At 45.9% G+C, this 12,837-nt stretch overlaps 1 protein-coding gene across 2 annotated transcripts in view; it reads right to left on the bottom strand.

Moving 5' to 3' along the window:
• The window catches only part of LOC117405742 (phospholipid-transporting ATPase VA), a 66,711-nt gene that overhangs the window by 24,261 nt on the left and 29,613 nt on the right, over positions 1-12,837 (bottom strand). The window contains exons 3-10 of one of the 2 annotated variants that reach the window (XM_034923178.2): positions 8,888-8,973; positions 8,020-8,126; positions 7,219-7,350; positions 6,510-6,640; positions 5,966-6,164; positions 4,256-4,473; positions 3,920-4,114; positions 2,423-2,954 (exon numbers count right to left, since the gene is read on the bottom strand). In XM_034923178.2, coding sequence (XP_034779069.2) covers positions 2,423-2,954; positions 3,920-4,114; positions 4,256-4,473; positions 5,966-6,164; positions 6,510-6,640; positions 7,219-7,350; positions 8,020-8,126; positions 8,888-8,973 — 1,600 coding nt within the window. Of the gene's footprint in view, positions 1-2,422; positions 2,955-3,919; positions 4,115-4,255; positions 4,474-5,965; positions 6,219-6,509; positions 6,641-7,218; positions 7,351-8,019; positions 8,127-8,887; positions 8,974-12,837 lie in introns of both variants that reach the window. The other variant, XM_034009089.3, reaches the window with a different exon arrangement.

The following is a 12,837-nucleotide window of genomic DNA, read 5'->3' as shown; positions in this document are numbered from 1 at the left end:
AAAACAAGGCATGTTATCAAAAATCGCCCAGTGGCTACAGTGGTTGATACAGAAAGTGTACAACTATCTGAAGATCTGACTGTGTCTTTTAAGTGTAACAAATGTCAACCAAGCTAAGAATAAGAAAAGAGAGACTGCTTACTATGAAACACTTTGCAATACCAGCTCCACCTGCAGGTATAACCAAGATATAAAGGGGCTGGAGGACAAAAACTGCAGTTACCTTCAAGGAGAGTGTTAAAATGCATCCCCAGTTCTGGCATCAAGCAGGAAATGTGTACAATAAAGTTCCAGTACATTTTATATATATATATATATATATATATATATATATATATATATATATATATATATATATATAAATATAATAAAATACAGTGGAATCTTTTCACTCTTCGTTTAGAGAAATGACTGGAACATTTAAACCACTGCCACATGAATGAGGTCATTTAAAAAGAACAGGAAATCCCTGCTCAGATGGTTATTTTTTTCCTACACTACCAACCAAGGTTACACCCAGGACAGCAACACTGCAGAGCTGTATAGAGGTCTGGGACACACAGCACTGCAGAGCTGTATAGAGGTCTGGGACACACAGCAACACTGCAGAGCTGTATAGAGGTCTGGGACACACAGCAACACTGCAGAGCTGTATAGAGGTCTGGGACACAGCAACACTGCAGAGCTGTATAGAGGTCTGAGACACACAGCAACACTGCAGAGCTGTATAGAGGTCTGGGACAAACAGCAACACTGCAGAGCTGTATAGAGGTCTGAGACACACAGCAACACTGCAGAGCTGTATAGAGGTCTGGGACACACAGCAACACTGCAGAGCTGTATAGAGCTCTGGGACAAACAGCACTGCAGAGCTGTATAGAGGTCTGGGACAAACAGCACTGCAGAGCTGTATAGAGGTCTGGGACAAACAGCACTGCAGAGCTGTATAGAGGTCTGGGACACACAGCAACACTGCAGAGCTGTATAGAGGTCTGGGACACACAGCAACACTGCAGAGCTGTATAGAGCTCTGGGACAAACAGCACTGCAGAGCTGTATAGAGGTCTGGGACAAACAGCAACACTGCAGAGCTGTATAGAGGTCTGAGACACACAGCAACACTGCAGAGCTGTATAGAGGTCTGGGACACACAGCAACACTGCAGAGCTGTATAGAGCTCTGGGACAAACAGCACTGCAGAGCTGTATAGAGGTCTGGGACAAACAGCACTGCAGAGCTGTATAGAGGTCTGGGACAAACAGCACTGCAGAGCTGTATAGAGGTCTGGGACACACAGCAACACTGCAGAGCTGTATAGAGGTCTGGGACACACAGCAACACTGCAGAGCTGTATAGAGGTCTGGGACACACAGCAACACTGCAGAGCTGTATAGAGGTCTGGAACACACAGCAACACTGCAGAGCTGTATAGAGGTCTGGGACACACAGCACTGCAGAGCTGTATAGAGGTCTGGGACACACAGCAACACTGCAGAGCTGTATAGAGGTCTGGGACACACAGCAACACTGCAGAGCTGTATAGAGGTCTGGGACACACAGCACTGCAGAGCTGTATAGAGGTCTGGGACACACAGCAACACTGCAGAGCTGTATAGAGGTCTGGGACACACAGCAACACTGCAGAGCTGTATAGAGGTCTGGGACAGACCGCTCCACATCAAGCAGCCAACCCGTAAACTAATGCTGTCAACACCCATCACAGCAGGGCCTGCAGCAATAAGAAGAACTCCACATAATCCAGATCCACCGAATCTTACAACAGACAAGTATGATGACAGTGCAAAGCTTGAGTAATTGAAGTAGGTGTGGAAATGTCTGTGGTGCTTCATTCGGCCCTAATGGACGCTCATTAATGAAAAAAACAAACGTCAATGTGTGCAAGGGCAGTGTGTGGACGGACGGACGGCCGGCACACACACACTAAGATTCTCTTTGTGTTATAGAGGTAAATCACTTCCAGATAAGATCATGTTTAATACTGTATTAAAGTTGGCAGTTCCTACCCCCTGGATAAATCCTTCGGTCAGCAGATGGTCACCACAGACCTTCTTAAATAAAGACATTATGATCTGATTACACCCGAGTCCACTTCACAAGTACACAGTTTGCTGAATAATGTTACGTTAACATATTGAATTACATACTGCTTTGTAGTTTTCCATATACTTAGAAATACTGTATTACTATTAAGGTTTCCGGTAAACTTTTTGCAATATCATTTTGAAGTGTCTTCGATTGCATGGTTAATCTAAATTATGTTCATATACATTATATATATATATATATATATATATATATATATATATATATATATATTTTTTTAATGATGTCTCAATTCTAAGATTGTCGCTGATGCTCAACGTTAGTCCATCGCTGAGCACAGCGGAGCATCTCAGCCTACCTGTGGAGCCGTGCCTGGTGAGATCCATGATGGCGGAATCGGCTCCTTTGGTGTAAACGACGATCTCGCCTGTCAGCGGGTGCCTCACCACCACCGACATCCTCTTCCTGGTCGCGTCGAAGCCCAGGGTGTGCAGGAGTTCAAAGGTCAGCTTGCCCAGGTGTGGCAGCTCCACAGTCACCTGCTCAGGCAGCCTCCCCACCAGCGCGCAGTTGTAGGCTCTGGCTGCGTAGACAAGAGCCGCTTCGTCCGGGGACTCTGCCTCGTAGCGCAGCTCCCCGTCTCCCCCCGGCGGGCTGGCCGGACCGGCCTCTCTCCGGGGCGCGGGGCCCAGCTCCTCCTCCAGTCCCATCAGAGTGCTCTCTGCGGAGGGAGAAGAGAGGAGGCTGGAGCACGTCTTGTGCGTCGATCTGTTGGTTACCAGACTGGAGGAGCTGCTGCTGTTGGACCCAGTCAAGCGGCTGGGAGTGAAGCGGCGGATAAAGTCTTCGATGGTCTTCACCGGAGACTTCAGCTCCAACCTGACACGGACCTTTGGGAAAAATAAAGAAACAAATCAATAACACTAATGCAAAACGGAAGCAGCATGCATTAATAATGGCTTCAGAGACTAGAAGCAGGTGCGCTCGGTGTGGACTACAACTCCAAGCAGAGATATGTTGGTGCCGTCAGTCCAGTCTGCACCCGTTTATCCATCAGTCCCAGTGAGTGGTCGGTCAGTGCTGGAACACACTGATTCTATTAGACAATACTGCATGCAGTCTTCACACACACTCTCCAACTTGTTTGTGTTTATAACTTATTACTGTAGGTTTGTTTGGATGCTTGAAATGCCATTTAAATACAGTACAGTACACAACTGTACGTGAATGTTTTTTTGGTACTGTAACTTAAATTGCATGCGATGTTATTGTAAATTCAATGTTTTTCAGAAATGTAATTTTTTATACAATGGGCATTTGGTGATTATTTCTGGTATAATGGTGTTCTACAAAATTTCGTTTTTTCTGGTTCAGCATCGCAATCTAGCGGACGTTTCATAAAAGCCTCCCTCTATCTGTCAGGAGAGCCCGTGACGGGAGGGGTCGGACAAACATGAATACTGACTGTGAAGATGCCAAGTAATCCAAGCTGCTGGGAAGAGGTGGGGTCCACGCAGCTGTGACTCTCCCCAGAGCCGCTGCCTGACAATGCAGACAAACTGACTAAGCCCTGCAGGATGATATCTCAACTACACAGACACAGGCACCACCCACCACGTAAACACAAGGAGGCAGGAGACATCATCAGGAGGATGTGCACCCCAGCTGGAAGCCCTGGTTCCCATGCTTCGCTGCTTTCAAGCTCTGGCTTGACAAAGGTGAACTGTGTTCTATATTAATGGCTTTGCTCCAAAGGGAACATTCTTCTGGAAAGGTTTTTTTTCCAGCTCAAGTTCAGCGTTGTTTTGGAACATGGAAACAGCGTCAGAATAAAGCAACCATGGGATGAACTAACCTTGTGTCTTGGCTGATTGGGTGAAGAGACCACGACTGTATTGCAAATTGTTAAGGCGATGAAGAAATCGATAACGTCGGACAGTTCCGAGGCCAGGTGGTTCATAGGCTGCCCCTGGCTTCTCATCAAGTATAACTGGCTGGCACATTCATTAACCTTGTCAAAGAGTTTCGGGTCAGGGGTGATGTCCTTCTCCTAGTTAAACCAAGACACAAAACATGCACAAGGCTTTTAAAAGGGCAGCAATCTTACAAGCTCACCATGTGTAAAACTAGGTGAGTAAGTGAGCCCTACTGTACTGTATTATTCCCCCACCCCGCCAGTGCCAGCACTCACCATTGGGCTGCTGAACGCAGTGTGCTTGGAGAGGATGCTGGCCCTCTTTGCCTCAGCCCTGCTGCCTGTCCTCCGGTGGGACTTGGTGCTCTGTGAGCGGTGCATAACCTTGACACTCTGATGGCTTGTCACGCTGTCCCGTCTGGGCAGGGTCCCCGCTTTGGAGGTGCACTCCTCCTCTTCAGAGTCAGCCTCTTGGTACGTGGCTAACCTTCTCGCTGAGGAGACAATGAGAGGAAGCTCACAGGATTGTTTCTGGTGATTTTGAACTGGCTTGCAGTAGCTCTGCATTGGTCTCGTCTTGGCAGCGCTCCTTCAGAGATTAATTTGGAGAACCACGGCAGTAGAACAGATGTGCCGGTGGCTGCAGCGGCACACCGATATAATGCAACAGATCTGTCTGTGCGCGCTCGACAAACACATACCATTCCAATTTCCATTTCCATTGCATCGTTATTGCATTTGCTGGTGGTGGTTTTATTCTCGATGTATGTTTTAATGGTAAAATCTGCCTGTCCTAAAGCTTTTTCCATTTACTCCTGGTTTATTAAGCTAGCAGTGCCGCCCCTGCTAGTATTCTACAGTCACTCTCTTCCACAGACGGAAGCTCCATGTGTCCATCGTCTTCACAATTCAGGATGCAGAACCTGCTGAAAACTGTCTAAACAGAATCTGCAGCCATCATGTCTGACAAGCACATGTTTAAAAAAAAAAAGATAATATGAAGGGGATCACTGCGGAAACATGAAAAACTAACACTTGGCAACCAGCCCAGGGATGGAGACCACACGAAGGAGGTGGTCTCGGTACGGTTGCACCCGTTCTGGGGTTGGGTGCCTGCAGGTCGGTTTGGGTCGGAATGTGAACTTTTTCGCGGTTTGCGGTTCGGGTCAAAAAAATGTAATTTTCAGGTCTGAATTTGAATCACCAAAAATGTTTTTCTGTCCTTTCAGCATACTCGTCTGTAACCTTTCCCAAATAACGTATTAGAAGTATTCCTGCACTGTCTAAAGCAGGAAGCGATTAGGGAGGAGTCAGCTGACTAAGCTGTTCTCGCTTGTTTGATACGTGGCAAGATCCTTTTATCACATCTGCTTGGTGATATTAAAAACGTCTGTGGACGAGGAGAAACAAAAGATAGCGCAGGGTTTATATCATGTGGTGGATAATAGTGCGCGAGGTAAATCAGAAGTGTGGAATTCTTTTGGAATCATAGCGAATGAAAATAATAAACATGTGACTGGATTCGTTGCTTGTAAAACCTGTCATTATGTTTTTGTGTGCGACAGCCACAAAACTGGTACATCATCTCTGCGAAAGCACAGGTGTAGCTCCCTTTCAACTGGTGGCACGAAAGGAATAGACAGGTATTTTATAGGAAAGTAAGTAGAGATGATTAATATGTTACAATGTTAAAATAGATCCAGACCACTAGAGAAAGCTACCACGCTGTATAGCCTATTGTATAAACTCAATCCATGGAGAACGGTAGGTATCTGTGTGTGAATGTGAGAGCGTGAGAGAGTCAGTCGGCACAGGCAGTAGGTAAAGGACAAACACTTGCAGGTTGCGGGTTCGGGTTGCAGGTCTTATTAAAGCGGGTCGGGTCGCGGGTAAGAAGACGCTGCTGCAGAGGGTTGCGGGTCCGGGTCAGAAGCGGGACTCTGCCTCCATTGTACATCCCTCCCCCAGTGTGAAATCCAGACTCACCATTTGCATCGTGGGAGTACTCCTCTCCCATCACGGTGCACCTTCGGAAGACCATCTTGTTCTCTGTGAGGGTGCCGGTCTTGTCAGAGAAGATGTACTGCATCTGTCCCAGGTCCTCAGTGATGTTCAGTGCCCGGCACTGCAGGTGGGAGTCTGTCTCCTCGTCGTACAGATCCAAGTCTTGATGAATAAAGTACACCTGGCAGATTTTTACAATTTCAATAGAGACGTAGAGAGAGATGGGAATCAATACCTGGAAAGAAGAACAACAATTTGGAATAAAAAATAAAAAAAGAAGAAGAAGAAGAAGAAGAAGAAGAAGAAGAAGAAGAAGAAGAAGAAGAAGAAGAAGAAGAAGAAGAAGAAGAAGAAGAAGAAGAAGAAGAAGAAGAAGAAGAAGAAGAAGAAGAAGAAGAAGAAGAAGAAGAAGAAGAAGAAGAAGAAGAAGAAGAAGAAGAAGAAGAAGAAGAAGAAGAAGAAGAAGAAGAAGAAGAAGAAGAAGAAGAAGAAGAAGAAGAAGAAGAAGAATATAAAGCTATTTCACCTGAAAGATGATGATCATGGTTAAGAAGAGGTATACTGCAGATAACGCTGGTGATAAGGCAGGTCCTTCTGGACTCGGAACATCAAAAAGTGGGCGGTGCTCTCCATACTGCCACACCCACAGTCCGTGCCCTGAACATTTCAAAAACAGACCAAAAAAAGCATCATCAATTAATTTCTATATTAAAAAGATCTCTTACAAATGACAATGAATAAGTTTGTATGTAAAGCCCAGTACAGTGTGTATCTGCCTGCTCACCATTAAGGATGTGTCACAATGCCAGTGATCTTAACCTGGGCAGAGGTCATCCTGTGCACAGAACACACAGCACAGTCCCAAAGGTAACAAAGTAACACTGCTTTGAATGTGTCATGTGTAGGGTCCCCCTTCTAATCACTGAATGTGTCATGTGTAGGGTCCCTCTTCAAAGCACTGAATGTGTCATGTGTAGGGTCCCTCCTCTTCTAAACACTGAGTATATCATGTGTAGGGTCCCTCTTCTAAACACTGAATATGTCATGTACAGGGTCCCTCTTCTAATCACTGAATGTGTCATGTGTAGGGTCCCTCTTCAAAGCACTGAATATGTCATGTGTAGGGTTCCTCTTATAATTGTGCACAGTTTGAACAGGAAGAACAGATGAGTTCTTAGAATAATCAATCAGACACACCTGCACATAAACCTGGACTCAAATTGCTTGTAACTTACCAATGGCAGCAAAGAGGCACATGACCACAAGTATGATGACACACCAAAACACATGTACATTCATCTGTCTCTCCAGCTTGCTGCGTTTGTAACGAGGTCCGTTGTTATTCAACATGGCTTTGGTTTCATGACCTGGAGAACACAGATAAACAATCCGTCCCACTGAATACCTTTGAAAGAAAAGCTTTTGAACAATGATCATACCAGGCCAAAACAAACTTACAGTTCTGTTTCAAAAGTACAAATTAAACAATTCCTGAATGGCAACAGAAAATGAAACCAAAAAAAAGACCAATTTTAAATATGAAGACGCCAAGAAAGAAATCCACTGTTTTTTCACTCTAACAGAGTAGAAGCAACAGGAGTAAATGAATTGGAAATACATGCATTGCAGGACCTTCCATGTGAGGGTTACTTCTGTACAGCTGAATTTCAATCAATACAAATCATTATCATCCGCTATCTGTGATGAAATATGAAAAACTCAAAAACACAACTCTTTAACCCTGTAATGCCCATTCCTGGATCTCGTGTGATGCTCTGCTCAGCCACCCCTGTATATTATTATTATTATTATTATTATTATTATTATTATTATTATTATTATTATTATTATTATTATTAAAATCCTGCCTCAAGACAGAATTGTTCAGAAGCAGTACATTATATGAAAACAGTGTTTTGTATAAGAAACGGAATCTACTTCCATAAAGTAGCTTTCTTCTTTTACAATGCGTGGGCACGAGGGTGTTGAGACTCTCATGTTAAAGGGTATGGCCGCACTGCAGTGGCTCTACACACCTGCGTAAATGACGATTCCTACGGCCTCCTCCGTGTTTCTTATCGTGCATCCTCGCAGTAACAGGTTCTCCTTGTGAAGCCCGTCTCTCCTTCCACTTCGCTGTATCCTACAAACAAACAACATTACAAATCAGGGACAGCAGAACCGCTTTCCACAATACAGTTTCAATCCACGTCTAATATTCACCATTCCAACAGTGCAAAGGAAGGTTGATATCAGCATATTATAGAACAGCAGCAATGCACATCTCTTCACAGTTTATCGTTCTAGAAAGTCTTTTTTGTCATCATGGTTTTTGTTTTTTTTAACCTGGTCAGCATGGTTACATATTTGGGCTGGTTGGTAGACTGAAGCACTTGGGCATTAGGTGATGAGGATGTACCAGTGTCAGGTAAGTGCTTTCCACAGCTAACAGGCTGCACAGCCATCGACTGAGGCACTTTAAGACACAAAGTGACCTGATTAGCCCTGGTGCCTGTGCCCTTAATGTAATAAAACACGTCAGCAACAAACTACTCTGCACATGCCCGGGCCACACTCCGCAGTATCCTGGCAACCAAAGGCTGAGAGGAGGCAGTAGACACCTGGCTCCCATCAAACCCCAATATAAATGTCAATCATTTAAACAAGGGATTTGACTCCAAGCCTAGCGCTTGTGTAATAAATCAGACTCATTACAGAATTCCTCATTGCCAGAGCGGGATTCCCAGTTAAGCAGTATCTGTGGAGCGGGCGTTGGGAGGGTACTTTAGCTCCATTAGTAGAACACATGATTTGGGGCTGAGACTGAAAACGTAGAGTCATTAAGTGACCACTGGATGCAACACAAGCAAAGCAAGAGTTAATTGCATTCCAAGCAATACTTACATGTAACCCCGGAACCTGTTCAGGTCATTGTTGGGCTTCTCACATTCGATTACTGCCTTATACTGCGTGGGGTCAAACACACAGTCCTGAAAAACAAACAAGTGACACATAAGAACACGAGCAGAGATCTGAAGCAAGGATGCAATTCTACTGACACAAGAACACGAGCAGAGATCTGAAGCAAGAATGCAATTCCACTGACACGAACACGAGCAGAGATCTGAAGCAAGGATGCAATTCCACTGACACGAACACGAGCAGAGATCTGAAGCAAGGCTGCAATTCTACTGACACGAGAACACGAGCAAAGATCTGAAGCAAGGATGCAATTCTTCCTAGAGTTTACTCTGAAATGGTACAACAGCTTCACTAACAGACAGACCTGTCTGTGAAAGGTACACCTGACTTCAGGTTGGTTAAATGTTGCATTCAAGTTCTAGCAGTAGTAAGTCACGTTTCAAGAAGTGAAATCGGGTTTGGATTTGACTTGGCCAGTGCAGTATTGAATTTGGGATATTTGCTCTAAGTACGCACAGCTGGACCAGCTGAACACACAAAGAAAAAGTCAACTGTGATGGTACATACCCCTGTTAGTCTACTGAATGAGAAACTAGTGTTATTGTATCCTATACAAAGTGCAGGAACCTGAACATGTGTTATAACAACCTGATCATGCATGTCAAGGCTAATACATGTACTGATATTAACCCAGGGGTAGGGCCATTCTGAAGGACAGACCTCGCTGTAGACTTCTACCCTCTGAAGGAATTAAGAAGCAGCGATTACTCAGGAATAGTCACAGATTTTACACAACAAATTAAGCCTTGCTGTCTTTTACATGGGATCAGACCAATCCTGCCTGCCCATGGCAACACAAAACTGTGATAACATATTATACTTAACTCTGTCCTGTGTTAACATAGTATAATAAACACTGTCCTGTGTTAATATATTATACTAAACTCTGTCCTGTGTTAACATAGTATAATAAACACTGTCCTGTGTTAATATATTATTATATTACGAAAGCCTAGGGAGTACAGTACATCCAACTTTTTTTTTAAAAAAAAAGAAAACTAAAAGTCAAAAAGGTTTAAATATCCCCAAGAAATATTTCTGAAATCCTTGTAAATAGGCAGAATGAGCAAGGAGCAAGCAACCAGCTAAAGCTGTTGAAAACAGGATACTTGGGAAATGGTTTTTAAAAAGAAAACAAAACCACAGGAGTCCAGTCTGTGATGGTGAATAGGGCACGGGAAAGGAGTGCTGCCCTTCTTAAGGGCTTCACCATGAAACAGTTACAGTGCTTCAGAAACAAGCACCCCAGTCTCCGGGCCAATGTGAAGAACAACCACATAGACAGCTTGGGGAGTGTTCAGGGCAGTGTGTGTCTCAGCAGTGAAGAGTGGGTGTCGTGTATGAATCGTGTTCAGGGCAGTGTGGTGTCTCAGCAGTGAAGAGTGGGTGTCGTGTTTGAATCGTGTGTCTCAGCAGTGTAGAGTGGGTGTCGTGTTTGAATCGTGTTCAGGGCAGTGTGGTGTCTCAGCAGTGTAGAGTGGGTGTCGTGTATGAATCGTGTTCAGGGCAGTGTGGTGTCTCAGCAGTGAAGAGTGGGTGTCGTGTTTGAATCGTGTTCAGGGCAGTGTGTGTCTCAGCAGTGAAGAGTGGGTGTCGTGTTTGAATCGTGTTCAGGGCTGAAGTGTGTGTCTCAGCAGTGTAGAGTGGGTGTCGTGTTTGAATCGTGTTCAGGGCAGTGTGGTGTCTCAGCAGTGAAGAGTGGGTGTCGTGTATGAATCGTGTTCAGGGCAGTGTGGTGTCTCAGCAGTGAAGAGTGGGTGTCGTGTTTGAATCGTGTTCAGGGCAGGGTGTGTCTCAGCAGTGTAGAGTGGGTGTTGTGTTTGAATCGTGTTCAGGGCTGAAGTGTGTGTCTCAGCAGTGAAGAGTGGGTGTCGTGTTTGAATCGTGTTCAGGGCGGTGTGTGTCTCAGCAGTGAAGAGTGGGTGTCGTGTTTGAATTGTGTTCAGGGCTGAAGTGTGTGTCTCAGCAGTGTAGAGTGGGTGTCGTGTTTGAATCGTGTTCAGGGCAGGGTGTGTCTCAGCAGTGTAGAGTGGGTGTCGTGTTTGAATCGTGTTCAGGGCAGGGTGTGTCTCAGCAGTGAAGAGTGGGTGTCGTGTTTGAACCGTGTTCAGGGCTGAAGTGTGTGTCTCAGCAGTGAAGAGTGGGTGTCGTGTTTGAATCGTGTTCAGGGCAGTGTGGTGTCTCAGCAGTGAAGAGTGGGTGTCGTGTTTGAATCGTGTTCAGGGCAGGGTGTGTCTCAGCAGTGTAGAGTGGGTGTTGTGTTTGAATCGTGTTCAGGGCTGAAGTGTGTGTCTCAGCAGTGAAGAGTGGGTGTCGTGTTTGAATCGTGTTCAGGGCAGTGTGTGTCTCAGCAGTGAAGAGTGGGTGTCGTGTTTGAATTGTGTTCAGGGCTGAAGTGTGTGTCTCAGCAGTGTAGAGTGGGTGTCGTGTTTGAATCGTGTTCAGGGCAGGGTGTGTCTCAGCAGTGTAGAGTGGGTGTCGTGTTTGAATCGTGTTCAGGGCAGGGTGTGTCTCAGCAGTGAAGAGTGGGTGTCGTGTTTGAATCGTGTTCAGGGCTGAAGTGTGTGTCTCAGCAGTGAAGAGTGGGTGTCGTGTTTGAATCGTGTTCAGGGCAGTGTGGTGTCTCAGCAGTGAAGAGTGGGTGTCGTGTTTGAATCGTGTTCAGGGCTGAAGTGTGTGTCTCAGCAGTGTAGAGTGGGTGTTGTGTTTGGATCGTGTTCAGGGCAGGGTGTGTCTCAGCAGTGAAGAGTGGGTGTCGTGTATGAATCGTGTTCAGGGCTGAAGTGTGTGTCTCAGCAGTGTAGAGTGGGTGTTGTGTTTGAATCGTGTTCAGGGCTGAAGTGTGTGTCTCAGCAGTGAAGAGTGGGTGTCGTGTTTGAATCGTGTTCAGGGCAGTGTGGTGTCTCAGCAGTGAAGAGTGGGTGTCGTGTTTGAATCGTGTTCAGGGCTGAAGTGTGTGTGTCTCAGCAGTGAAGAGTGGGTGTTGTGTTTGAATTGTGTTCAGGGCAGTGTGGTGTCTCAGCAGTGAAGAGTGGGTGTCGTGTTTGAATCGTGTTCAGGGCAGGGTGTGTCTCAGCAGTGTAGAGTGGGTGTTGTGTTTGAATCGTGTTCAGGGCTGAAGTGTGTGTCTCAGCAGTGTAGAGTGGGTGTCGTGTTTGAATCGTGTTCAGGGCAGGGTGTGTCTCAGCAGTGAAGAGTGGGTGTCGTGTTTGAATCGTGTTCAGGGCAGGGTGTGTCTCAGCAGTGAAGAGTGGGTGTCGTGTTTGAATCGTGTTCAGGGCTGAAGTGTGTGTCTCAGCAGTGAAGAGTGGGTGTCGTGTTTGAATCGTGTTCAGGGCAGGGTGTGTCTCAGCAGTGTAGAGTGGGTGTCGTGTTTGAATCGTGTTCAGGGCAGGGTGTGTCTCAGCAGTGTAGAGTGGGTGTCGTGTTTGAATCGTGTTCAGGGCAGGGTGTGTCTCAGCAGTGAAGAGTGGGTGTCGTGTTTGAATCGTGTTCAGGGCTGAAGTGTGTGTCTCAGCAGTGAAGAGTGGGTGTCGTGTTTGAATCGTGTTCAGGGCAGTATTGTGTCTCAGCAGTGAAGAGTGGGTGTCGTGTTTGAATCGTGTTCAGGGCAGTGTGTGTCTCAGCAGTGAAGAGTGGGTGTCGTGTTTGAATCGTGTTCAGGGCAGTGTGTGTCTCAGCAGTGAAGAGTGGGTGTCGTGTTTGAATTGTGTTCAGGGCTGAAGTGTGTGTCTCAGCAGTGTAGAGTGGGTGTCGTGTTTGAATCGTGTTCAGGGCAGGGTGTGTCTCAGCAGTGTAGAGTGGGTGTCGTGTTTGAATCGTGTTCAGGGCAGGGTGTGTCTCAGCAGTGAAGAGTGGGTGTCGTGTTTGAA

This window comes from Acipenser ruthenus, chromosome 9, assembly GCF_902713425.1.
Source record: "Acipenser ruthenus chromosome 9, fAciRut3.2 maternal haplotype, whole genome shotgun sequence".
NCBI classification, from domain to species: domain Eukaryota; kingdom Metazoa; phylum Chordata; class Actinopteri; order Acipenseriformes; family Acipenseridae; genus Acipenser; species Acipenser ruthenus.
The sequence above is the reverse complement of the archived record's forward strand: the minus strand, read 5'-3'. Positions and strand labels throughout refer to the sequence as shown.